The sequence below is a fragment of the Cucumis sativus genome, chromosome 3 (genome assembly GCF_000004075.3).
Source record: "Cucumis sativus cultivar 9930 chromosome 3, Cucumber_9930_V3, whole genome shotgun sequence".
NCBI lineage: Eukaryota > Viridiplantae > Streptophyta > Magnoliopsida > Cucurbitales > Cucurbitaceae > Cucumis > Cucumis sativus.
The window spans coordinates 10,409,087-10,436,901 of NC_026657.2; the positions used below are offsets into that span (position 1 = coordinate 10,409,087).

The 27,815-nt window shown below is 35.2% G+C and overlaps 4 protein-coding genes across 8 annotated transcripts; 3 read left to right on the top strand and 1 right to left on the bottom strand.

The window, feature by feature from the left end:
• The first annotated feature begins 709 nt into the window (after positions 1 to 709).
• Positions 710 to 4,667, top strand: LOC101212684 (probable protein phosphatase 2C 35). Of its 2 annotated transcripts, XM_031883278.1 has the most exons (5): positions 710 to 1,281; positions 1,456 to 2,284; positions 2,726 to 2,857; positions 3,693 to 3,914; positions 4,114 to 4,667. In XM_031883278.1, the coding sequence occupies exons 1-5, from the start codon at positions 1,232 to 1,234 to the stop codon at positions 4,123 to 4,125; spliced, it is 1,245 nt and encodes a 414-aa protein (XP_031739138.1). In that variant the 5' UTR covers positions 710 to 1,231; the 3' UTR covers positions 4,126 to 4,667. The 2 variants fall into 2 exon arrangements, with proteins under 2 accessions (XP_031739138.1, XP_004134162.1); XM_004134114.3 differs by having other exon boundaries at positions 710 to 2,284.
• A 1,423-nt stretch (positions 4,668 to 6,090) lies between these two features.
• Positions 6,091 to 16,792, bottom strand: LOC101205161 (SAC3 family protein B). Of its 4 annotated transcripts, XM_011652704.2 has the most exons (14): positions 16,434 to 16,792; positions 16,228 to 16,286; positions 15,280 to 15,483; positions 14,736 to 14,924; positions 14,376 to 14,629; positions 13,907 to 14,007; positions 13,602 to 13,817; positions 10,846 to 11,073; positions 10,670 to 10,761; positions 10,470 to 10,563; positions 9,870 to 9,962; positions 8,882 to 9,768; positions 8,682 to 8,796; positions 6,091 to 7,973 (listed from the first exon to the last, which is right to left on the bottom strand). In XM_011652704.2, exons 2-14 carry the CDS (start codon positions 16,272 to 16,274, stop codon positions 6,249 to 6,251), a joined length of 4,245 nt encoding a protein of 1,414 aa, XP_011651006.1. In that variant the 5' UTR covers positions 16,275 to 16,286; positions 16,434 to 16,792; the 3' UTR covers positions 6,091 to 6,248. The 4 variants fall into 4 exon arrangements, with proteins under 4 accessions (XP_011651006.1, XP_011651005.1, XP_031737742.1 ...); XM_011652703.2 differs by lacking the exon at positions 16,228 to 16,286 and having other exon boundaries at positions 16,434 to 16,791; XM_031881882.1 differs by lacking the exon at positions 16,434 to 16,792 and having other exon boundaries at positions 15,280 to 16,100; positions 16,228 to 16,276.
• Positions 16,793 to 17,580: 788 nt separating this feature from the next.
• LOC101213968 (peptide methionine sulfoxide reductase B5) lies at positions 17,581 to 19,476 on the top strand. The gene is made up of 3 exons (XM_004134120.3): positions 17,581 to 17,845; positions 18,838 to 18,994; positions 19,103 to 19,476. Exons 1-3 carry the CDS (start codon positions 17,742 to 17,744, stop codon positions 19,259 to 19,261), a joined length of 420 nt encoding a protein of 139 aa, XP_004134168.1. The 5' UTR covers positions 17,581 to 17,741; the 3' UTR covers positions 19,262 to 19,476.
• A 3,550-nt stretch (positions 19,477 to 23,026) lies between these two features.
• Positions 23,027 to 27,710, top strand: LOC101214366 (putative E3 ubiquitin-protein ligase RF298). Its single transcript, XM_004134122.3, has 4 exons — positions 23,027 to 23,426; positions 23,600 to 23,636; positions 23,947 to 26,115; positions 26,901 to 27,710. Exons 3-4 carry the CDS (start codon positions 23,953 to 23,955, stop codon positions 27,441 to 27,443), a joined length of 2,706 nt encoding a protein of 901 aa, XP_004134170.2. The 5' UTR covers positions 23,027 to 23,426; positions 23,600 to 23,636; positions 23,947 to 23,952; the 3' UTR covers positions 27,444 to 27,710.
• The last annotated feature ends 105 nt before the right edge of the window (positions 27,711 to 27,815 follow it).

The window sequence follows — 27,815 nt, forward strand, 5'->3', positions numbered from 1 at the left end:
CAATATAAAGGACATAGGGAAAAGATATAGGATTTATATATAAGAAAAGTAAGAGAGAAAAAATGATGAGAATCTTGGTGGGTCATTTTGGTAATGTGTATCATACACTTTTGGTCCCCTTATCTCATTGAAATGTGTCACTCAATCTCACTTTTCTTTTTATTTGTTTTTCTCTCTTGCCAATGAGACAATGAGAAGCTTCCAAAATATGTACCAACAAAGCTTAATCACCCACATGAAACTAAATAAATCTTATCTCAATAAAGGGGTTGGAGGGAATATTTCTTTTAAATGCTTGGAGGATACGTTTGTCATTTACTTTGAAAATGATGCTAGTGGTTGTGTCGGAGATTGAATTTCTGACCTCTAGAAACGAAAGTCGCGCTAATACTACTTAATCGAACTAGAACAACTCATGATGTGTTTTAATTTTAAACAACTTTATGCTTTATACTTCTTTTAATTATCGTTTTTATTTTTCTAATTAAAATACAAAACTAATATGTTAATGATTTGAAAAAAAGGTTAGAAAATGAATCACCATCAAATGGGGGTCAAAATTAGTATGAAGTGAACATTTTTATTTTGTATATAAAAAGAAGATTTGATTTTGATTGTTGTTTGGTATGTAATATGATTGTGACAAAAAAGAAAAGAAAAGAAAAGAAAAGAAAAGAAGAAGATCCACAAAAAAAGAGGGAAGAAAGAGATGGAAAATGAAAGGAATGGAAAAGGAAATGAATTGTTTGGAAAGGAAGAAAATAATTTGGAAAGAATATTCAAATCTTTGTCACTTTGACTAACCTTCGTAACACTCTATTTCTTCATCAAACGATCCGCACATTTTAATACTAAAATCAATAACATGTTGTTGAAGATAATGTGAGAATATAAATTTTAAGACGAAGAACTATCGTCTATGGTATGGATTAAAGTTTGGACACCAAAAGGCATATCTCCTTTTCACCTTCATGGAAAATGGTTTTAGGAAAGATGAATGGGAGGGCAACTTGGTAAAAAGGGAATGGCAATTGTATTGAAATGGGAGAGGTTAAAAAGGAGTTGTCATCATCAAATTATTTTGTGCATAAGTTCTTGAGGAGAGAATGGGTGTAACCGATTACCCTTTTGCTTTCTCTTCTACCTGTTGGAAGATGAACAATGAGAATCTAACAAGAGGTTTTTCCTTCTAAGAAACTTGTTCTTCCTTCGAATTTGGTTCTTTTCAACAATGGGGTTCTCTCACATTTCGATTCCCATCGTCCTCCACACAAACACAAGGTTCTGGGTCCTTTGATTTTCGCTTTATATAATCTGGGTTCCTTTACTTTCTTCACCTTTCTTTCTCAATTTCTCTCTAATGGGTTGTGTTATTGGAAAGTGTTGTACTTCCAGCCATTACCCGCCGTCTACCGACGACGATATCTCACAATTTCGTGATGCCCCACCGTGTAGTTTACATGGAAAGCATATACTAACGGGAAGGTCATTGGAGTCTGTTCGTGTGCCTTCTCATAAATACAATTTGGAGTACTCGCTCTTGACCCAGCGTGGCTACTATCCCGATTCCCCTGATAAAGAAAACCAAGATAATTTATGTGTTAGTACACAAATTCAAGGTAACCCAAATGTTCATATCTTTGGTGTTTTTGATGGTCATGGTCAATTTGGAATGCAGTGTTCGAATTTCGTTAAGGATAGGGTTGTGCAATTACTGTATAATGACTCTAGATTGTTGGAAGATCCCGTTAAGGCTTATAATTCAGCGTTTTTGACTGCGAATGATGAATTGCATAATAGTGAGATTGATGATTCCATGAGTGGTACAACAGCTATTACTGTTCTTGTTATTGGGAATACACTTTATGTTGCGAATGTGGGTGATTCGAGGGCGGTAGTGGCTGTTAAAAATGGGAATCGAATTGTTGCTGAGGATATGTCTCATGATCAAACACCATTTAGGAAGGATGAGTGTGAGAGAGTAAAGCTCGCTGGGGCGAGGGTTTTGACAATTGATCAAATTGACGGGTTTAGAGATCCGGATATTCAAGTTTGGGGTGATGAGGAGAGTGAGGGAAATGATCCTCCTCGATTGTGGTTTCCTAATAGTTTGTATCCTGGTACTGCATTTACACGGAGTGTAGGAGACAGTACAGCGGAGAAGATTGGTGTCACTGCTGTCCCTGAGGTTTCAGTTGTTCAACTGACTCCAAACCATCTTTTCTTTGTCATTGCAAGCGATGGAGTTTTTGAGTTCCTCACAAGTCAAGCTGTTGTTGATATGGTACATTGCCTATCTGAACTCTAGATTCTAAAATGGACTTCACATTTAGTCTTCTAATGTTTAATGTTTGCTGCTTCTCTTTCTTTGTTTCTTTTTTTTTTTAAACAAGAAACAAAAAAAAATTATGAAAGAGACTGATGTGCCTCTCTTTCTTTGTTCTACCTTCTGTTTTCTCTCGTAACATCTCATGTGATGGAAGGTAAAAAAGATGGCATCTAGTCATTCCACTGTTCGTTGGCTTTGAATTTTGATTAAACTCCATGTTTATAGCTCTTTAAGGACTTGAAATTCTCAAGCTCACAAATTTTGTTTCTTATAGAAATAATTTCCAAATGCTATATTCCTGAAAGAATATTTCTTCGTGGTTGTGACTATTATTATGAACTTTCTGATTTCAAACAACCTCCTTTCATATTCTTCTTTAACAAAATCTTCACTTAGGCTGCAAGGTATAATGATCCACGGGATGCATGCTCTGCTATTGCTGGAGAATCATATAAGATATGGTTGGAGCATGAAAACCGGACAGATGATATAACAATCATCATCGTTCACATCAAAGGCCTCTCTAATGTATGAAATTCTATCTTTATCCAGTGCTAATTTGAGATGCGTACATCTATTCCTTCAATCTTATTCTTCATTGTTATTATTATTATTATTTTGCAATTGCCAAGCTAGCTGAACATCTGTTGTTTGCCTCTGTACTAGAGGTGGCTTATGCTACTGAATATCATGTTTGATTGGGCTGATTTAGTAGTCATGATGCTTGGTGAGAACTGAGAAGAGAACCATTATCCTCTTATAACTAGATTGATGAATTCCACGATGGCCAATGATACAAGACTACCGAAAATTGGCTGAGTTATGACACTTTCATATAGTGCTAGTTACGTTTCCCTCCTCTTTGATATTTAAGAGAACAGAGAATAAGCTCTGTGAAAGTGTCTTATCCTTTTGGTTTAAGTTTCATCCTGCTGTTGTAATCAGATACTTCATCCTAAATGCTGTAATCAGGCACTCTTCCATATTGTCCTAATTGTCTGTTTCATATTAAAGAAAAGAAAAAAAGAAAGAAGTTTTCCCCTTCTTTGGTACCCGTGACGACTAAAATTAGCTGTGTGGAATTTTCTTATCCTTTTGGTCTAAACTTCATCTTAATTGTTGTAGTTAGGTACTCTTCCATATAGTATTCATGTTCCTTTTATTTGGTTTTTATGAGGATTAAAGTTGGTTGTGTGAAATTTTCTTATCTTTTTTGTTTAAACTTCATCTGAATTGCTATAGTCAGGTACTCTTCCATGTAGTATTAATCAAGTTTTCCTCTTCTTTAGTACTTAGGAGATTAAAATTAGCTTTGTGTAATTTTGTTATTCTTGTAATTTAAACGTCATCCTAATTCCTGTAGTCAGGTGGTTCTGGAAGCGTTGGGCTGAATGGGGTCCGCATAAGGCATTCAAATTCAGAGCGGGGAACCTCTGAGATATCGGCTACCACCGGAACTTCAGAGGCCTTTCGCTCCTTCAGAAGTGATTTCTCAGATCTGCACGTCTCTCAGCATGTGGGTTTGATGAACAAAAGCACAGCAATTGTTGTTCCATCGCCTGCACAGCACCGACCATTAGAAGTGGTGAGTATTTTGATCTCTTCCTTGCCACATTCACTACTATTGCATTATTGATTAATCTGTCACCTCTATTGGTTTGGTACAGAAGCTTTTAAAACCATTCCATACCTTCTTGTCACGTTGTTTAGGCTTAACCACCTGTCATGTTTCTTGTAGTGTATTTCTTGGAAACTTCATATCATATTATTGTGTCTGGTAACAGGAAGTGGGCTAATGGAGGGTATGGCGTCCCCTTACTGCTGAAAAATTCATGCATTTCGCTTGTAATGAAGCTCTTTTACTGTCAGCGTTGCTAGTAACAATCCTAACCCCAAGAGTATGTATGTCCAAGGAGAAGAACATATTCCTCTCTCCGCTTCTATCTTAGAATTTCTCCAAGCCTAATTCTAATGAAGCTACGAAAGTAGACAACCGAAATAAAATTATGGTGTACTCAGAAATGGTGACGACGTGCATGATTGCAGAAAGGCAATATGAGAAATCAACAGTGTATTCTATCGAATGAAATTGCATTGGTGGTGGTGGTGGTGGTGGTTTGGTTTCTTAGATTCTGGTAAATTCCACTCTTAATCTCTTTGATTGTTTGTGAAGGCCTTCTCCTGAATGTAGTTGCAATTGGTATATATGATGAAATATTGTACAGAGATTATTGACTCCATTCTGGTAATACTAATAACTCAACTTGTTGTACATGAAAAATAGAACTCCTCTTTGATTCGGATTTCGATTGGAAAGATGATTGGTCGGTTTCTCTTGTCCTCTTAATGTCCAATTGGATTTACAGTAAGTTTGAGTCGACTTTTTCTTGAATAGGGACTCTCCTATGAATCTATGTTTTGGAGTAGTCAAAACTCAAAAAGTATGTTTTTTTCGTACCCAAATGCACTTTCTTAAAACTATTGTTTGTGAGCACTTGGAAGTGTTTGGTAAGAAAGTCCTCATGGCTACACTATGCAAGTGCTTTTTATGTCTTCCAGAATTTTCAACATCACTTTTAATTATGTTGAATTTTATGAAAACTTTGAAAGTACTTATTGGCTTAAAGTAGGGGTGTGTAAGGAAAAAAAATGTGAAAGCTAATGGCATTATGTGATTAAGGAAACGACGAACCAATCATACCGTCGTTTAATTGGTTTAGATCAGTTTGGTCAGCAAGTGTTGAACCAAACTGAATCATCACAAATATTAAAGAAAAAACAAAGAATTGAGTCGAACTGTGAAGCATTTTTACAGAAATGAGTTTTATTGTTATCATTGCATGCCTTACATAAGTATTGTTTTAGTTGTTTGATCTTAGACAACTGTCCATTAAACAATTGTTAGTCATATTTGAGAGTAATTTTAGAATGACTAAAATCACTTCTTTTTTAAGATTGTGATGTTTGATAATCACGTTAAAGTAATTTCGAAAACATTCTAAGTGATTTTTTCTATTGGGATTGTGAATAATAATTTTTTAAAAAAGAAAACACTTTCATATTAAAAAAAATTCTTCTATTTCACATTATTTTTGCCCTAAATGTTATTAAAGAAATCATACTGGCAAATCCATGATGGTTAATTTCTCTAATTTCTCTCTTTCAAGTTTTTATGTTTCATCTTTATCATAAAAATTTTAATTTATTTTTCTATTTTTAGAAAAGCCCCTATTTTTATTCTTTAAAATGTTTCTCAATTTTGATCTAAAAAATTAGATGAGATATTAGAAACATTTGTCAAATTTTAAAAACAAGATGGATTATCAAATAAGTTTGTTCATGAATAAGAAAAAGAAAACAGAAACATCATAAAACATACTCTATACAACTTTGCATTTTTAAGATATAAGCAAGCAACATAAATGTTATCAATCATTTTTCTACAAGGTAAAAAATGTGAGCTATCTTGCTAAACCATAATCGTAACATACCTAAGTTGAATTCGAGAGAAACCAAGAATAAAATTCAATTAGAGTTCTTCTCAAATACCTGTGAAATTGTTGAAGGTTGATAAAGTTGCATGTTTCAGGTATGCCATATTTGACTGTTTTAAAATCTAGAAAGGTAAGCATGAACGAACCATAAAGTATTTTGATCATCAGCTTATAAAATGTAACCCTTTGGTGCTTATTTCTAAAATTTCAAGGTGTATATATATATATAGTATTCTTTTCGTCACTATTGAGATAGATATATCATCATAAATATGAAAGAAAAATATGAATTGATTTCATTGGTTACAAAGTTGCTACAGAGAATTGTTCTAAATTTGAAGGCAAAGTGCCGTACAAGATTTCCTCACAAAATTCTACATCGCCTTCATACTAATAGTAAATATTTACATAAACGAATGGTAAAATTAGAAGTAAACAGACAACATTTTTTCTATGGCATTCTGCCGTTTGTTACACTGATCCAACAACTCCTTCAGTCTTTCTGCTTCTGAATATCCTCTATCACTTACAACTACTTCTTTACCGGCACAATTTAGTTCCCGATCCGAATTAGCTACACTATTGGGACTACCAAAACCCATCTGTTGAGTTCTATAGCCATTATCATTTGGAAAATTGATTGTTGCAACCACAACTTCATGAGGCCTACCATTTGAGGTTGTGGTTACAGGCGGTTGATGAGCTTCTGGAAAATCTCTCTCTTGATTAATCAAGAGGGAACTGAAAGCTACTTCAATTACTTCATCTAAAAGTGGTTGATTAGGACGATACAATGGCGGTTCCCTACTTTCGAGCCTGGTGCTACTCGATACGGATGCACCATGGCAGCAATTCACAATATGAGCATAAGAGGACCTGCTGGGAAAACACCTCAACCTCCAATTGAAAATCCGTCTAAAAATTGTTACCCAACGTGGAACAATGGAATAGTTGAAATTATGGTGCTCAAGCTTAGCACATTTTTGGAGCATTATATGAGCCTCTTCCAATGCAAGTTGTTGCACCATGATCTCACTGGTTTTAGTCAGATAGCATCTCAAGCAACTTTCTAGGTTGTCTCTTACGGTAGGTATCTCTTTGATCGTATTTGAGACTTTGGTCAACCAGGAAATATCAAGAAAAGTTGGAAGCTTAAGGTCCATCAAAGCCTGCTTAAGAGGTTCAACATTTTCTACAAAACTCCATCCTACAGGTGGCAAAGCATCGGTTACAAATGCTGGTTCACTACAAGACTCCAACAAAGCGATCTCAGGGCAAGGCCAGTTTGAAGGATTTGCCTTGACTGCAGCTGTAATATCTGCAACTGACTGATCCAAGGCTAGATTAAATGCTGAAATGCAGTGGTTTGGAGAAACGTCTTTTTCATTCATAGAATCAAGCACCTTCATAGACGAATCTAAGTGGGAAATAATCAAGTCAAGCACTCTGACTCGGTGAAGAACAGGTTGTGTTGGTGATTCATTTGCTAGCCACTTCAATCCTTCCTTGAGTTTCTCATCGCTGAAGAATCCCAAATGCCTCAGATGAGGGTTATCTAAGAGTGAAACGATCTGAAAACTGTGTATCCTTGATTTATCAATATTGTATAAGTCGAGTTTGTTTGCCAGTGAGGCAGAGATCTCGTCATCAAAATCACTCAAAATCAGAAGGGGCAAACAAGATCCAGAGGATATTGACGCCACCAGCTCATGCAGTTGGACTCTTTGAAGATCTAGAGGGATGCTTTCAGTTGCAACAAATAAGATTGCACCAGCCCCATGCACTGTCTCTGGAAGATTATCAAAATTTGCATGTCGAACTATGGACAAGAAACAACTTAAATCCAAACCAGTTATGCCTGAGAGCCAACTCTTCCAAATGGAAAGAAAAGAAGATGAGAAAACTAGATCATTAGCTTCAGAGGGCATAAGCTTCGAAAGCAACCAGGAACCTGCTACAAAATGAGAATCACGGGTTCCTTGGGAGCAGACAACAAGTTTCCAGCAAACGCACTTCCCATCCACATTCCTTCTGCTTAGAATGCTAGCTACCACTTCTGAAACATTAACTACGGAGCATGACATTTTCTGCCTTTTCCATCTTTCACTCACGATGTGATCAATGTCGAATATACCATTACTTCGAATTTTCTACATAAGAGAAAAAGAAACATCGTTAAGAAGTGCATTCATCACTCATAAGATTACGACATTAATTGCTATATTTAATTAAAGCAAACAGTAAACCATAATCAAGTAATTAAGAATAATAGTTCAATTGCCTTCTTTTTCCTCTAGAACTGTTGGTACACATGAAATTTTTATGAGCGAGCAGAACACCAGAAAACCAAACTGAACCAAATTGGCTGCTCAATTCTTGTTTTCTTTTTTGTGTTTGGTTTGGTATCTTTTTTAAGAAAACTCCATAAAATTTTGTTCGGGGTCATCTGGGATCTTAAAAAAGATAAAAAATGATCTACCTTATAGTAAATAGTTTTTCGTTAAAAAAGGACTTAAAAGCTCAGACCAACCCTCCCAGTCCTCATATTCCAGGCCCGGCTTTCCTCATCCCAGCAAACCATCTATCAAATTTTCAACAAACCACGAACCTGTATTATAATATGCTAAAACGAGTTCAAATAAAATCAAACACATCCAGCTTGATTCAAACCAATTTTAAGAGAAAAAATGTCTTTTTTGTGTGTGATAACCATGGGGCTTGGTTAGGTTTTCAGTTTTATTCAATAGCAAACAGAATTGAGAGAGGTGCACCTTGGAAACAGGAGCAATGAAAGCAATAATGGATTATGAAGTAAATACAGAGGCAAAACAATGATGTCATGTACTTGTGAACCTTACATGGCTATTCAATTGGATTGGTGGTCCCACTGACAATATATCAAATGCAGCTTTAGCCGCTAATAATCTTTGTTCACGTAATTGTTTTCTCTTTAAAGCTCGGCGTTTCCATAACCTGAAATGAGAAATCCAAAAAGTGAATTGGCATAGATAAGCAAATAGCTCTCAAATACATCCCAAAAGAAAGAACTAACAACCACCTTAGGATCAACTTGAGTCTTGCATTTGCAATTTCTTCATCTGGACAACTGTCTGTGATAATATCAATTTTACTTTCCTGAGTAGCATTCAAAATTTCTTCGTCTTCCATTACATTATTGACTATGATCTGGGGTTCAACACTTCTAATTGTATTATTATTATATCCAAAAGCAGATATCTTTTGAAGTGGCGCTTGTTTATATCCAGAAGCAGATATCATTTGAAGTGGCGCATCTGATACAAGTGGTAAAGGCAATCCCATCCTAGCAGAATTGCTCCCAACTGGAGAGGTCATGAAAAGACCATCATAGCCTTGATTGCCAACAAATTGAACTTCAGTCCTCAATGGTTCGCATGATCTGGGGCTAGATTGTAGGAGACCACCATTCTCCTCATGGTTATACTTATTTTCATGTAATTGACGAACTTCCAACGTTTCAATCTTTGGTTGCACTTGCTTGTGATCTACTGGAATCAACTGATCATCAAACTCGGTCATTTCTTCATCTATCTCATGAATGGAACTTTCTTTTTTGGTCGATATGGGACGAGGAGAACTAATCTTTTCAAAAGCAAATGTTTTTGGTTCCTTCTTAGTCCTTGTCAACGGGATCTGTTTGGTAGCATCAGGGATCAAGTGTTCATTTTTACTCTTCCTTGTCAATGGGATCATTTTAGTAGCACCATTGATCAAGCATTCAGTTTTACTCTTCGGTAAGACGTCATTTACTATCATTCTTGACCTCTTCATGTGAACAAGTTTTGAACACTTGGTAGGAAAGTCTTTGTCGCCATTTAAAAATGGACCTTCACGAACCATATAAGGCTCTTCAAATACCTTAATTGAAAAACCATGATACTCTAAAAGGCCTTCGATATCTTCTTCCTGATATTATTGAACAAATGCAAAATATGATCAGAAGCCAAAAAAACCACCTCTTGCCAAAAAAATGATAGGATCTTAGTTACACAGCAGAAGGATGATACCTCCATCCCAATCCACTTGCAGACATGGGCAATTGGCAGTCCTTGGTTATTCTGAACACCAGAGTGCAATGATGCAAGAGCCTGTGTTCGTAGCTGATAAGAAAGATCACCATGTTAATAACAGACAATAAGAACAAGTTCTGCTTTGTTTAATTTATTTGTACATAATTAACAGGGAAAAAAAGTAGACAAGAAATGGACATTTCTGCTGAGTCAAAGTTGCAACACTCGTAGATTAACCTCTAAAAAAAATTTCAAAAAGAACTTCACTAGTAAAGGGCAACAAGTACATTGCCAAAGTTAAAGATAAAAATATGTCAAGTAAAAACTTTCTTTTAGACTTGAGCAAACCAATCTAGCATTGAAAACTATGAAATCAACATGGAAAAGAAATTGCTATAAGCAGAAAATTGTTTATCAATCCTACAAAAACATGCAGTTTATTCATATGTTAAACCAAACTTCTAGCAGAGGGAAAGGGGGTGGGAAGGTGGAATTCTGATAATACTATCACCTCCCACTCTAGAGACATTTTAAGAACGACAATAACATTTTAAAGCATCCAAATAATCAAATCCCTCGTGCATAATAATTATATACCTTTGCAAAGTGAGCATGCATTAAGCATGCTTGTAAATAACTTGCTTTCCTCACAAGCCGAAAGAATGCGATAAAGTTACTTGTCCTACAAGCTCTGTAGAGAAAATCTATCAAATGATTAGAATGAATTTATTGGAACAATGGAGTAAATTCTTTTACAGGAAACTAACTAGCAACATCATAATTTTATAGGAAACTACCTAGCAACATCACGAGCAAATTTGACTTCTGCAGTCTGTCGCATCTCAGGAGTCATCTTGGCAAGATCTAGTGAGAGCTCTGCAGGTTCAACCTGGCAAAAACGGGCTTAATTCCACAGCCTATAACATACCAAAATCTATATAGTAGAATTTTCTTTCTCAACCATTTGACTTACTTTATATCCAGGATGCTTGTCCAGCTTGAGAAGTGCATAATAACCTCGAAATTCTTTTTCAGAAGGCACAATAATGCCTCTCTTTCTGTGATCATCATACATTTGAAACAATTCCACTGATGTTTTGTTCATTTGTTCAATGTTAAGGTGAGCATCAAATCCTTCAGCAAAGCCTTCACCTTTCGAGAATTCGCATAACTCATGCATTGCAATTATATGAAGACGAATCTGAGATCACACAAGTTAGGAGAACTTTTAGACAAATGAATAACTAAACAATCCAAAGTAGGAATACACAAGCAATAAGTCTTCAGAGTTTTAAGATAGATTTCTGTCCATTTGGGCATGGAAGTCTGTTGCATCAATAACATACAAACAGACAAAGAGTGATCTGGTGACAGTGGATCAATGTCAGTACACATCAAATGTGTACCTGAAAATCTTGAAAAATAGTTTTTAATAAGTTACTACAAAAATGTAAAATAAAAGTATCTCATAGAATTGGTAAAATGTTTTCATTCAACATGGTTATAAAAAATAATGAGAGACAAAATGCCTTAATTTCTTTTCCTTTTATTACTTTTTAACAGGAAGTAAAAACCTTACTCTTTTCAATGAGTTTTATGAAAATGGGAAGTTTAATTGATCAAGATTTTAAGAACAACGTGACTGAAATTCTTGTCGATCCAGCCTTGAAGAAGAAAACAACTGAATTGTTGTGGGTAAACGCGGTAAAAGCTCTCTTAGTTGAAATCCGGTTTGAAAGAAACCAAAGAGTTTTCCATGATAAACCTTCAACTTGGATGGAGCGTTATGATTCTGTTCGGTTGAGTGCACCCTCATGGTGTTCATTATCCAAATATTTTCAAGATTACTCTTTGCAGGAAATGTTGTTAAATTGGCCAGCCTTTATAGCCTCCCCATTTTGAAGTCCTCGATCAATATATCTTCCCGATCAGCCTTGTGCATCAACCAGTTTTCCGCTCAATCAAGGATTATTCTTCTTTGTTCTTGGCTGCGCCTTTGTTTCTATGGTTTGTTTTTGGACAGATTATGTATCTTTAGTTATGGCCTTGTATTTGTGGCCTTTGCTTTGCTTTGCTTTGTTTTGATCTTGTATTGGGAATGGGATTCTAGTTTAAGGGTTTTATTTTCGCTTATTGGATGTGATGAGAACGCTATGGAGTGTCAATCTAGTTGAGATGCTCAGGTGTGCCGGCTGATCCTCCCCCCTATCGCTCTTTGTATATATCTCATGTACTTTGGGTTTTTTCTCTCTTTTTTCTATATTGATGATAGTGAGACTCGTATCATTTAAAAAAATAAAAGGAGGCAAAAACCATTTCACTGATACGGTGAAATGTATACAAACCATAACTTCAATAGAATTACATATTAGCAACAGCAAACTTCCTGAAAGCATCATAACATTTTTTAGGTTTAATGAGAAAAACTCAATGAAAAAATAGATGGACATACAAAAAATCAGGCCCACAAACAACTCCGATACTAAAGGGGGTGCCAACTAGGTAGCACATCTTTTAGGTTGCTAATATGTGACAAGAAAACTACATAAACTAAGATAATTATTAACATAGAAAGGCACAAACAAAATTATAAATATTATAATTGTGACAATATATTTTTATCCAAAAATATTTGTGACAATATTGACTGAGATTCACTCAAGTAAATGACTGGTTAAATTTGTTTGAAAGCCAAGGTGGCTGGGCTGGAATAAATGGAGCATAATTGGAGATGGAGATCGGGGACATTTGAGATTTCTTTGAAAGAGCAGCAGCGTTTCATTCAGAAAAACACAATGATAAGGGTAAAGGAGGACAACAAAAATTCAGCCTTCTTAACAAGAGACCCTCAGTTAGACACCCTATGCATTCAAACCAAAGCCTCGGGGGTTCATCTTTTTCTAAAGAACACTTTCTCCCCTGATTTCTGTACTTCTCTGAAACAATCCCTTATCCATGTAACCACCCCCAGGTTGATCCTCATTTTCAACGATTTGGCCTTACTGAGTCGATCTCGACCCACCTTCCTGAAACTTTTTTGTTATATTCCTAGTTACCTGAATACAAGATCTACAGAAGAAACATTTCGTTCAGTCCTCACCATGTGGGTACTGCCCTCACTGCTCCCAATGTCACAGAGTGGAAAAAAGAACGAAGTACACTTAGAGCCTTGCTTGAATAGGATCTGTTCTATAGGTTGTGCAACTGAGTCAAACTTATGGAAGAATGTAACATTACCTAAGAATTCTATTCAATTGAACAAAACTTTAGGCAACAAACATACATGGAGCGACTGGTTTGGACTTTAAGAACCTCTCCAACACAGAACACATGGGACACAACGCCAAATAAGGACCCCCTTAAAACTATTCAAATAAAAATGAAATCCAAATTTTCATTGAAACAAAATGAAATAAGAAAGCACTTATAGCTTAAAAAATGTATATATTTCTTTAATTTATCATTTCTAGGTGGCTTGTAAATTGCATTCTCGATGAAATGTAATCCAAGTGAGGGCCTTTTTCAAAACTCATATTGGGAGGGAGGCTATAGATTTTGTATACTTCTCTTCACCAAATCAATTAGAAGACTCAATTTTTCCATAACAAATATATACATACATAAATCAGTTTTTTTTTCAATAAGAGATAAAATTTCATTCAGATTTCAACATAGCACAGCTATAGAAGATGAAAAAAACAAAAAGAAGATTTTACATTGAGAACATACCATCTGTTCCAGCATCGTTATGGCATTTTCATTAAAAAGATGTTGCATTCTCAGATCCATGCGAATAGCTCGCATCCTATCCCATAAAAAGTTATAGATTCCTAAAAACTTTTCATCGTAGGGTTGACTTAATAAATCCAGCAAATAATCAATCGTTTTCAGCAAAACTGGCATAGGCCTTATAAGAATAGCTTCCCGCTCAGCTGTTCTGGTATACTGCAAAATAATTGAGAAAATTGTCATTGTACATGCAAATAAAGAATCTTGTGAAGTATTTCACTTGTGGAAGGAACCGAGAAGACTACCTTCTTAACTGCAAGCAATTTGCTAGTTTGGTTTCTATCACCATCCAATCGCTCATAATGGTCAAGATCACCTTTCCTTTCTCGTTCACCCCTCTCTGACTCTACATTTGAAAGTAAAATTGCATTCTATTTTTTATTAATGATAACAACAGTGATAAAATTGCAATTTTCTCCAATGTGAAGAAATGTGATCGTCTAAAGGGCATAACAACATATACACCAAATACAAACTAGTTCATGCTTAATTATACATCTCCTATCCTGTAATGTATGATTATTTCTAATTTTTGCAAAATGTAACTCTATCATTCTTTACATCACTATGATATTATTGATATGCCTCACATCTCCAAGCAAGCTTGCCTTTTACGGAGGATGCATTGGATTTTCAAAACATTGCATGAGCTGTGATGCAAGCCAAACTCTCAACTTAATATCTTCAAATTTACCATCACATTTAGCAAAGTACCTGGACACATATCTGGGCAGAGTCCGATTATTATGCTTGAAGATTCCACGTCATTATCAGGAATAGAATTCCCATGAGCCAAATTTCTTGATGAGTCCAAAGATTGACTTGACATGAATTTATCCCTTTCTGTTGTAGAACATTCATTTCTATTTGTATTATCCATTACATCCACGCCCCCCATTTTGTTTTGTGTAACATCATCTAATTCAACCTTAAAGCGAGCAAGTCTCTTTGCCTTAGCTAATCTTTCTCTAACAATAGGAAAAGAACACATTTAAACAACATTGCAAGATAAACTGAAAGTGAAAAACACAAGTTATTAAATACTGTTATCGGGCAGGATCAGTTTAAATTTACCGTTCAGTGTCATCATGAGTAGGATAAAAATTGGGACCAGAGACTTGATCTGATGATGGCAAAGTTGGCGACCTTGTTCTTTTGGGAACAAGGACACTAGCTACAGATTCAGCATCAGTAGTCCTCATGGAACTCATAACTTCATGAGCATTTGCCCTAGAAAATGATCTAGGAGGAGAGGTAGAAGGTCTGGCAAGCAGCGTAAAATGACATATATACATTTTATACATTTTTAGCCTTTAGTAAATTAAAAGGCAAAGCAAAAATGATGGAGCTTTATTCTTTCTTTAAATATATATTTCATTCAATGAACTTTTTTCTTTAAAAAAATAATATGCAATTAATGAATATAATTAATTTTTCATTCAGCCATAAAATATTGATTGCATCATTACCCAAATATTAATTTTATTGTATTTTATTTTCTAAAACACAGTAATCAAAATTTTCATTGATAGATAATTTAACTTTTCATTGATAATCAAACTTTTCACTGAGAGTAATATTAGATTCTTTTTAATGTTCTGACGTTGCGCAACCATACCTTGGCAAGTTAGTCTGTGCAGACCGAAGACGCTCAGGAGATTTGGTTCTCTTCGGTGCTTGAACATTACCAAATTCGGTTAAAATATTTGATTCGAGATCATAAGATTGCTTTGAAGTGGATCGAACTTGATAAGCTTGTACGTTGGGAAGAATTCCTTGCACCTTTGGCTGATCCTCAACTGTAGGGGAAGGTGAAACAGTCCTACCAACATAAAATAGCTTCATTAAGGCAGACAATAGTCCCCAAACGAACTTCTTTCTGCAAGGAGGGGAGTTTAACTCCACGAAATATAGAGTTTTCTGTGATGAAATTAAATTCCAACCAAAAGCCAATATCCCAAGCAACCGTTTGTCTTCTTTTGATAAGAAACATAACATCATCAAACAAAGGAAACCATGGTAATAATGAATCAACCAAGGAAGCCAAATGGTTACATTTTATCAAGTTCCAAGGCACTGGTGCTAACTCAAATAACGGATGGTGAGATTACAATATTGTCAATATATGTTTATGACGTTTTTGTTGTGGTTGAACAGTCAACTTGACTGATAGCTCGACGGTACTTCGGCGTCATTAGTTCCAATGACCTAACAATCATACTGCATCCGATCCTTCTCACATCACAAGGCCAAATCAGACAAGGAATAGAAGATTTACAAATAAAGCTTGAAGTGAAGCTTTGGAATGACTCATTTTGCATCTATATCTAAAAAAGGTCCTTTCAAAAACCTTAATTTGCAACTATCCATTGAATCCTTCTCACATCATAAGGCCATAACAACTGTTGTGAGCAGCAATTTTCCAACCCCTCCAAAACCCTAGTCATTTGAAATTCCTTCAGCAAGGAATGAATTTGAACAATATCAAGCAAGAAAACACGGAAAATGCTATAGATTAAAACTCATAATTAAGTACGACATTCGTGATGAACATTTGAAGCAGTACCAGTGGTTTGAAAAGCCATTGGATATGACTGAACCCAACTGCCCCATGCCTCATGATGGCTATATAATTCAAATTACGATAAACAAAAACACATTGAAGAGAGGTGGTTAGGGAAAGGTTGCAGTCATCGATTGGAAATAAAGCAGGTCAGTAAAAATAAAAAATAAAAAAAATGAAAAAAAAGGAAGAAGAAGTAAAGAGATAACCTAGAAGAATCGCGTAGGGGAGAAACAGAATCAGGAGGTGGTGGATTTCCGAAAGAAAGTTGAAGTTTGGGGGGTGCGCTTGGTCCGGAAGCCTTTCCGAAACCCTGATACGACATTCTTGTTCTTCCCTGGGGAATGGGTCCGATCAGGGATTCCCGTCGCCGGGAAGCAGTGAAGTAACAGAAAGATTCGTGATATTTGAAGTGAAGATCGGAGGTTAAGCAAGAATAATGCTAAATTTGAGTATATAGAGTTACTCTTGGGGGAGAATAACGCGAGAAGAGAGGTAGTAATGTAGTTCGAATCCGAATGTATGGGGTGGTTTACCTTTTCGTTTGAGATATACGGCGACTGAGCTTGAGGATTATCAACTTAGTAATTAATGGGGGAATTACTAGAAATGTTATCTGATTAAACTTTACATCAAAAGAATACCCAAATCAACCGAAACATATTTCAAAAATTTTAGTTCATGAACAAAATTTTCCTATAATTTATAAATATTTTTTTTTTGTTAATTGTGTCATTTTTTTACCATTTTAAAAAATATGTTTTATAGTCCGTTAAGATGTAATAACTATGTTATAAGAATAATTAGACTGAGTCGTTCATTTGTTTTTATTTACTAATTAAAAATTAAAATCATCATGCGAAAATCTGTCGTGAATAATGGTCAAACTCATATGAAACGATTGATAAATCCACTTCGATTTAACTATTAAATAAAATTAGATTGGATATGAATCTATCTTTTAAAATTTTACTAGCCTACTGGTTAGCATGTTTGAATCATATTATGTACGTTGAGTCAGTCCAAATGTTTAATCTAATGTAACAATACATATTTTATACATAACTAATTCAACAATCAACTAATTTTCATATATGCAAGCACGATCGAGCTAGAAGATTAAATATGTATATTAATAGGGGATGGTGAAAGTAGAAATTTTGAAAATTATTTATCGATTAAGTTCAATTTTAGTTGGTTTTATAAGATTTATAAATTAAATTATAAATCTATGCTAAATTAAGTCCATCCAAATCTATATTGAACTCAACCCAACCAACCATGGAAACGAGAACTAAAAAAACTAACTAATTGCTATATTCGTCCAAGTAGCAACTAATGGCCAGTGGTCTCAATTTTTCCATACATTATGTCCAAATTCATTTTCCCTTTGGAAAGCTATATGTTAAAAGCCCATACCACTTCCTTCACCTCCTCATTGACTCGTTACTCGTCCATCGCTCCAGTAAGAACTCGACGGATCCCGATCGACAGCTGCAATTCTCGGAAACCTTAGCATGGCTGACCCATCTGCACCAGCTTCCATTCAGAAATCAGAGGAAGAATGGCGAGCTATACTCTCTCCGGAACAGTTTCGGATTATTCGCCAGAAAGGAACTGAGTAATTCTAATAACCCCTTCTCTTGTAGTTTTTTTTTTTTTTTTTTCTGTTTGTTACATTCGATCAGTTTCTTTCGTATAACCCAATTGCTGATTTTGTTGAATTTACGTGCATCAGAAATGAATTATGTCGTTTTCGTTTTTCTATTGTCGTTTTTGTCTCACTGGTTGTTGGTATCTTCGGCTTTTTCTGAACATGTTTCGCTGATGATTCTGTGTGCTAAGTGGGGTTTTCTTGTTTGTTTGTCTTGTTTTATCTGGAAATGTGGTCAAATTGTTTCCTAATGTCATTGGAAAATTTCAGTATTCAGTAATAGCAGCCATTATAAATAGGTATTTCGTTGTTTGACATTTGTTGGAGAAGCAGAACTTACTTCGCTGCACTGAATGATGACCACCTATGTCACTACAATTTTAAAATAGTCATCTTTGTTTAATGCATCTGAGGTCTATATTCAATCTGAGACACCTTTGCTAGTTTGGTGGTTGTAATGTTATGGACCAGAAATCTCAAAAGGTTATTTTGTTGTTACAAAAGACCACAGCCCAATACGTTCACCAATTTAATTCAGATAGGCATTCAAAAAGATATACCACATCTTCATACTACACATACGAGACATGGAAATGAATACGACACGACACAGTGATACACGAATTGTAAAAAAGCTATGACACGAACATGTTGAGGATATGCATTTATTTATTTGTATGGTATATCATATAAATTTAACACGTACTCCTCTGAAAGAAAGTATAAAATGTCAAGTTAATTAACAATCGTAGGAGATGAAACGTGTAGGTAATTTTTTACTTCAGTTTTTTTTTTTTTTTTTTGTGGGTTTTCCTTTTGTTTTTCTAGATGTTTGTTTAACATATAATTAATTTGAGCTTTAAAATTGGTCCATCCCACGTGTATAAAATTGAAAACAAATAAATAGAAATGGTCCTTTTTAGTTATCAGTCACCGTAGCCAGAAGTTGACGTATGCAGGCCTCGTGGCACTGGGAAATATGACAAGTTTTATGAAGAAGGAATATACAACTGTGCAGGCTGTGGAACCCCACTTTATAAGTCAAGCACCAAATTCAATTCTGGCTGTGGCTGGCCTGCTTTCTTTGAGGGTTTTCCTGGAGCAATTAATCGCTTTGTGAGTTACTTTTTTCTGAAGTGAATTGGCCAGTTTCCATTAGTCTTGTATTACCGCAATTTGATTGATTGTAAACAATGGACTGATAACATGGGAAAAAAATTTCAGCCGGACCCTGATGGAAGGAGAACTGAGATAACATGTGCTGCATGTGGTGGCCATTTGGGCCACGTTTTTAAAGGCGAGGGGTTCGGGACACCTACTGATGAACGTCATTGTGTCAACAGCATTTCAGTCAAGTTTGCTCCTGCTAATGCTTCACAGTGAAGCCTCTCCAGAGGCAGTCGTAACCTCAGTATGTATTGTAGAATTGTTTTGGCAAATGATTGATATGTCCAGCGGTATGTTGCTAATAAAGACGTAAAGTTAACCATGAATATTCTTACTTTATGGATGCATCTTAAACTTATTTATAACTTCTTCTAGTCTTCTGAAACCATTAGTTCTATAAGATTTGCTCACCAAAATGGTTTGGTCTGTGACATTATGCAATAGAAATTTAGCTTTGCTCACTAAATGGTTTGGGCTTCACATTATGCGGTAGAAATTAAGCTTTGCCAATTGTCACTCGTGCTTAGTTCAAATGTTAGAATAGAATATAATAGGGTTGTATTAGAAACGTTATTAGGATATTAGTAATGACAATTAGTTAGTAGCTGTGGTGAGTTGGTGATAATTTTTAAATCTGAGAGAGTTAGTGTAGATGTTAAGTATAGTATGGTTCTGAAAAGTCCGTCTATAGTAGATGGATTGTAGGGTGAAGATAGTCCTCTCGATAGGAGACTGATATTGCAATACCTCTTTTCATCTTTCTATTCGAACCAACCACCATGATCCTAGTGGTAAAAAAGTTGATAAAGTCTCAATTAATGGCAAAAAGGTCATGGATTTAATCTATGGTGGCCACTTACGTAAGATTTAATTTTGTACAGACTTCTTTAACATTCAAATGTTGTAGAGTAAGTAGATTATCTCGTCGGATTAGTTGAGTTGCGCTTAAGCTGGCTTTGACATGTAAAAAATGGAAAAAGAAAAGCTTTCTTTTCAAACCATTGAAACAATTGTTCTCTTAATTGTAAACTTCTTCTTTCCTCCCCGGTCACCTTACACTAAGTTGGCGATAGCTCTTCATGTGTGCTCCCAAGATTTCTTGCACAAAAACTTTTCTAGACCTTACTTGGGTTTCGATATATGTCGCATTTCACCATCTCAGATGGTTTTTCATTTTCTCTAACCAGGCTGGTTTCCTCTCCCAAGCGCCATCTTCAGTTTATGTTCTCTTTTCTGCTCTAATGCTTTTTTTTTTCATTGAATAGAATCAATGGCTTTCGTTGAAAGAATACAACGCACTTCCACTCTATTGCCTTTTGAATCCTCAACCAAATTTCTTTCTTCTATTATCACTAACATTTAATGTAACCTTATGATACTCTAACAACTTAGTTTAACACCTGCCTTCTTTTTTCTAAATGTCACCTACTGCCTCTTTGTGCTGTTCGAGTTTTTGGATCTTTCCCCTTGGAATTAAAGAGTATTTCCTGGCTGGTTGAGCAGCACGTGTTGGTCATGTGGCGCAGAATTCTTTCATAAGTTATGTTCATATTTATGAAATATAAATAAATTTGACTATGACAGTGTGAAATAAAGTGAAGCGAACTTAAATAGACAGTTACTTCATTTCCTTTCCCTTATTCATTGGATTCTTTCAGTTTCTTTCTCAGTTTTTTAAGGGGCTTCAAAGCTAAGAATCTCAAACGGATTGAGAATGAAATTATCTTTTCTCCGTTTTCTTTTTAGGATATAATATTCATTGTCCTCTCCTCTCAGTGACTCAGAGGCCACTTTATTCATTAGATGCCCCTTTTCCTACCATGAAAACCTGCTTGTAGAACTCGAAGTGACTCATCACGTCACAATTCCACTCTTAAGGTCAAATTATTATGCTATAACTATACATTGTTCTCTTTTAAACCTTTGGCTTTTTTCTTTTTTTTTTTGCACATATTTTTAGTAAATGTATCCGTTAAATTAAATTTATTATCTATTTTTTTACTATAACAATCATGGAGGTAGGCCATTAATATTTAGTTTAATAAAAATAAAATGACATGAGATGACAAATACAAGTCCGTCTCAACTAGCATAGAGAATGCAACTTCAACCAAGAGATCGGTCCCGAATATTGTTGGATTCAACAAGTACTTGCAGGAAATTTCATGACTCTATATGTAATTGCATTCAATGTTGTAGGGTGCTAAATGTAGTTTCTCATTACTATTATATGTATCTCTGCTTAACTATTGAACTTATTGATGTTGATTAATTTGTGAATGAAAGTCAATGGCATAAATGGTGTTTTGATACATGGGTTAAGTTTGTATGGACTTTAGGGAGTTGTCTTGTGTTTGGTATGTGATTTTGTATGCTATGGGGCCATGTGTTTCTTGATCATATTAAAGCATATTCACATGTCTTAGAAAATAAGTTAATTGATTGCAAATTGAAGGATAAGATCTCTAAATATAGCAATATTGTAAAAGAAATGTATATGGTCAAATATTTCGAAGTAATTCCATTTTTATTCTAAAATATCGAAGAATGGATTTGCATATGTAAATTTACAGATATCATTAATAAACATATCTGGCTCATTTACTATTAAGATTGTCGTTGATTTACCATACCAATAAACCAAAATTGGTAATCTGCGTATTTAAGTTTCATATTTTTCATCAACTACCGTTACATAACCAATTTCTATTATGTCTATCGAGATGAATCATAATATAATAATACTAATATGTATTAAAAAAAACTTGGGTGTATTTGACCTTATTTCTATCATACATATTGTTGTATTCCCATTTTCTATCATGCATAATGTTGTAGGCCCATTTTATTGTTAGTGAAATATGATCTTTTTTTGTTTGTCTTTTATCAATAATAGTTTGTTTGCTTGACAAATTTACATCACTAATATATGTATATATAAATAATAATTAGTCTATTAATGTCATCACTTATAAATATAAAATTGATTAGTCAATAATAGGTGTTTGCTAATTTGATTAGTGGTAGATGTCAACCATTGAAATTGATTTATCAAAAATATAAAATAAAAATAGTTCCATCAATAATATTTGGAAAACATCTATCATTTCAAGAATTTGTACTACACAACTTTAGAAATAAAGCGAACAATTATAGGAGATAAATTTATGATCCAAATACGAGCATACACATACGTAGATGGAAGATCAAACTTTCATATTTAAAAAAAAATGTGTGCAACGTGTTAAATACAGTTGAACTAAAATAAAACGTGTGCAACGTGTTAAATACAGTTGAACTAAAATTATTTTGACGTATTTTTTACGATACTTTATCATTTATGTTTATATAAAAGACCATAGCATTTAATCTATTGAGATGTACTTTATTGAACGTATATCTTAAAATAATTAAAATATAATTATTAACAATCGTTTTTCAATTTAAAAAATGCACATGATAAACATGAACCCTTCCTACTTTACTTTCAAATTTGAATTCCACCAAACCTAAAAGACAAATAATTATCAAATCCTCTATTTTCATTGCATCACTCAATTGAATTGTTGGAGAAAAATTGATCAAAAGAAATAACTCTCACCAACTAACTTATAGAAACACGAAACACATTAAGCATAGGAAAATTAAATATATATATATATATATATATATGAAAGAGAAAATATTTATGAAATTTTAGATTCCTATTTAATCTTAAATTCAGCTTTGATCGACTTTTGTTGGTTTTCAAAATTTAACTTTGTTTTTCTGAACTTTGATGGGAAAATAAAAAAAAAAGATATGAAAGTATTATATTTTAAAACTTGAAAATAGGAAGAAAAAATAAAATGGGGGAGTAGTGGAGTAACCATGGGAAATTAGAGGAGGAGGATTTAGTTAACCATAGTTAGTTAACGTGGTTAACATAAAAGCGAAAAAGTGAGAAAAACATTACAATACAACAACACAAATATTCAGTAAAGAGAGAGAGAGAGAGAGAGAGAGAGAGAGAGAGAGACGCTATATACTCTACGCTACACCAACAAAATAAGGAACGAAAGGAGGAAAAAAAATATATATATATATATATAGGAAAAGAAAATTAAAAAAGAAAAAACTCTTATACGGATTTCTCTTTCTGATTCATCGATGTTCATCTGATTTTGCATTTCTTTCCATCTTCGATTCTTCCAAATCATCAGTTTCAATCCGCTGATTTTGATTCTGCCGATCGTTTCATCCTTACATTCAATTCTCCAATTCCTGTTTGGGGGAAGAAGATCTTCTTCTCTTCTTTTACCACTCTTCTTCTTCTTATTCTTCTTCTTCTTCCCCAATAGAAAAATTGCTGCTGAAGTTTTATGTTCCTTGGATCTACGAGGTAGGTTTTTGTTGTTTAATTCACGATGGAATTGCATTTACATGATTTTGGTTTTCGCTCGTGTTCCACGGGTTTAACGTGTTGAGACGGGTGTAGATTCTCTTCTTCAGTTTATGCTTTTTTCCTTACTTGTTTGCTTTTGGAATTAATTACTTACTCTCTTCTTGATGCAGATTTTGATTATACTCGATTTTAGTACTGAGATTCGAGGTATGCGTTTTTAGTTCATTGTCAGATGAATACTCTAGAACCTGGATTATTTAGTTCTTTTGTCTTGTTTTGTATCTTCAGCTTCTCAATTTTTAGCTGTATACGATTCATTCATCCGATGCTAGTTCTGCTTTTTCTTTCTTTTTCTTTTGGTCTACGTAAAATGGATGTTCATGGTTTTTCAACTGCATTGAGGTATGAGAAACGTCTGGTACTTTTACTTGTTGAGTCTTAAGTGTATATTAATCCACACAAGGGAAGGAAAGGAAGATAACTTGATTAGGTACTTATACATTGTTGTCCTGTGCAGTGGGAAATGGCATCAATGGTCGCTAAGCCGAGTTGTCCCAGTACTAGTAATCATGGGCCTTCTTCGATGACTGTTCAGGAAAAAGGGAGTAGGAATAAGAGGAAATACAGAGCAGATCCTCCTTTAGGTGATCTGAATAAGATCACCTCTTCGTCTCAAGATAAATGTCCGAGTTATGAGTTTTCAGCTGAGAAATTTGAGATTAGTTCAAGTATGGGGCAAAGCAGTGGGTGTGACCTTTGTAGCATTAGTCAAGAATTTTCTGCTGGATTGAAACTTGATCTTGGATTGTCCAATGGAGGCTCTTCGGACGTTGGGATAAACTGGCCAAGAGGGGAATTAGAAGTTGATGAAGATCAAGATGCTGATTGGAGTGACCTTACAGAAGCTCAGCTCGAAGAACTAGTTTTAATCAATTTGGACACAATATTCAAGGGTGCAATCAAGAAGATTGTTGCTTCTGGATACACCGAAGAGGTTGCTATAAAGGCTGTCTCAAGGTCTGGCATCTGTTTTGGTGGTAAAGATACAGTTTCAAATGTAGTGGATAACACCTTAGCTTTTCTTAGACGTGGTCAAGAAATTGATCATTCCAGGGAACACTATTTTGAAGATTTACAGCAACTAGAAAAATATATTTTAGCCGAATTAGTTTGTGTTTTACGTGAGATTAGGCCTTTCTTCAGCACTGGCGATGCAATGTGGTGCTTATTGATTTCTGATATGAGTGTAGCTCTTGCGTGCGCAATGGATAGCGACCCGTGTAATGCACTTGTCTGTGATGGTACTTCGAATGAGAGCTCGTCTAACACTATCCCACAGTTAAAAGCAGAAGTCAAAAGCTCCGAGATGAATCTTCCTAAGCCTGTGAAGCCAATCTCTCCAATCAGTTGTGCTCATGGTTCCCAATATGATGGACCAGCCACTGTAGGAGTTCCTAGTATTTCAAAACCAAAGGACCCATTATTTTCAAGTGGACCATTATCAGAAAAAGAATTACAAAATTCCACCTTTGATGTTGTTGAGGAATCATTTAGTGTGGCTGTAAACTCTCAAACTTCTGTGTCAGAAGAAAAAATTGAGAGCAGTAGAAAGGTTCATTCTAATATAACTAAGAGAGAATACATGCTACGACAGAAGTCACTTCATGTGGATAAAAACTTTCGAACATATGGAGCTAAGGGATCATCAAGAGCCGGAAAGCTGACTGGTTTGGGGGGTTTAATGTTGGATAAGAAACTAAAGTCTGTTTCAGGCTCCACTGCGGTAAATTTTAAGAATGCTTCATTGAAAATAAGCAAGGCTATGGGAATTGATGTGGCCCAAGATAATGGGAGCCATAATCTTTCGACCATGGACATTCCTTCTTCTTCTCTACCATTTAACTTGGAAAATATTAATACTGTTTCTCCTTTTTCCAAGACCAATTTACCATCTTCAATGCCCGCACCTAGTTCACCACCCGCGTTACCTGCACTTAATACTTCATCTGCGCCACCGACAACCGATATTGATCTTTCTCTTTCTTTGCCTGCTAAAAGTAATCAACCCTCAGTTCCTTTCAACTGCAATCCTGAATCGTCAACTAGTAGTTTTGTTGAGAAACCTCAAGAAAAGTTCATTGGACAGTGGTTTCCTAGAGACAAGAAGGACGAGATGGTTTTGAATCTACTGCCAAGAGTTCAGGAATTACAAAATCAACTGCAGGAGTGGACACAGTGGGCCAATCAAAAGGTCATGCAGGCTGCAAGAAGGCTAAGTAAGGACAAGGCCGAACTCAAGGCTTTGAAGCAAGAAAAAGAGGAAGTTGAACGGCTGAAAAAGGAGAAGCAGACACTAGAGGAAAATACAATGAAGAAACTCTCTGAGATGGAACATGCATTGTGCAAGGCTAGTGGGCAGGTTGAACTTGCTAACTCTGCTGTTCGGAGGCTTGAAGTGGAGAATGCTGCATTACGACAGGATATGGAGGTTGCAAAATTACGGGCCACAGAATCAGCTGCTAGCTATCAAGAGGTTTCTAAGAGGGAAAAGAAAACACTGATGAAAGTTCAATCATGGGAGAAGCAGAAAATGCTGTTTCAAGAAGAACATACAGCCGAAAAAAGAAAAGTGAAAAAACTAATACAGGAACTTGAGCAGGCCAGAGATCTCCAGGAGCAACTTGAGGTATATTTTAACAAGTAGTCCGTAATTCTTATGACTTTTACCTACTGTATTTTACTGCCTTATTATTAATTCTGGCAACCTGGAATAGAACCGAAATTACAATATATTTTGGGTGGCAATCAAAATTTTTACCACATCCCTGGACTTGTTGGGCTCTTCATGGGGTGTTTTCTTGTGCCCTCCTTACATTCTTTCATCGAGTATTTGCTATTTATCCCCCCCATAAAAAACTGGACTTAGATCCTATTGCAGATCATTTTGCGCATCTTTGCTGTGTTTATTTCCTGGTATGTTTGCGTATTACTGGTTGGTGTTTTTTCCCCAATTTAAATATTCCAGCATGTTCTCCTTCTTTCTTGTCGAAGTTTTTTGTTTAGCCAATTCTGCAGCTATTGAGCATTAAGAATCTTGTTGAAGTTCCAAGGTGTCAATTGTTATCTTTAGATTTTTTTCGTATAGAGGTGGATATTGCATCTCATTTGTTGTCTTTTTACTTGATATTGGCTGGTGTCAGTTTGCATCTTTTAATAACTGCACTTATATTTGAAAGATTGTGCCGTGTGTTTTATCTTGAACATATTTCCTTTTCGTTTTGTGATCAGGTTTCTAGTTTTGTATTTATATGTTTTTCATTGATTTTCGACATTCTCGAATTTTTTTCATTTGATGGGCTTAAAAATACATCAACGGTCGTATTCTTGTGCTTAATTTGTACTGTTGTGTTAGTTCAATTAATTACGTGTCAAATTGTGGGCCCTTTCTCATTGACAAGGAACATATCTCAGGGTCGATGGAAGTTGGAAGAGAGAGCAAAAGATGAACTGCTTGTGCAGGCTGCTTCATTGAGAAAGGAAAGAGAACAAATCGAAGATTCAGTAAAAGTAAAGGAGGATACAATTAAATTGAAAGCAGAAAATAATCTTATAAAATACAAAGACGATATCCAAAAGCTTGAAAAAGAAATCTCTGTATTGAGACTTAAGACCGATTCGTCAAGAATTGCAGCTCTTAAGAGAGGCATAGACGGAAGTTATGCCAGTAGGCTTACAGATACCAGAAATAACACAGATCACAAAGAGTCATGGTCCCCAAATGTATCAGAATCGATGAAGGATCTTTACAAGTACTCTGGGACAGGTGGTGTGAAGCGGGAACGAGAATGTGTGATGTGCCTTTCAGAGGAGATGTCAGTAGTTTTCCTTCCCTGCGCCCATCAAGTGGTGTGCACAACCTGCAATGAACTACATGAAAAACAGGGTATGAAAGATTGTCCATCTTGTAGGAGCCCGATACAGCGGCGTATTCCAGTCCGTTATGCTCGCTCTTAATCAGTTTACATGGTGAGTTGAGTGTTTTTGAATAATGTTCTGGGACTCCTATGGAATGGAATAATGCATTTGAATTACCCTTGTTAGAAAAAGTGTTGTTGGAAAATCAAAGTTTGGCTACTACTGCTATGTTGGTGTTATTGTCAATGCTTACCTTACATCCCTCAGCAACTGTTGAACAAGGTATACTCTTTATCCTATACTTTTGATCATCCAAAATTTTTGGCATCCAAAGTAGGATAATGCAACATAACTCTTATCTTTCAACTGCCCTTTCCTTTTTCTATTAGCTCTCTTCTTCTAAACAGCTTAGGCAGACCTATTGACAAGAAGAAAAAAAAAAAGTACACTTTAAGTACACTTTATTATTTT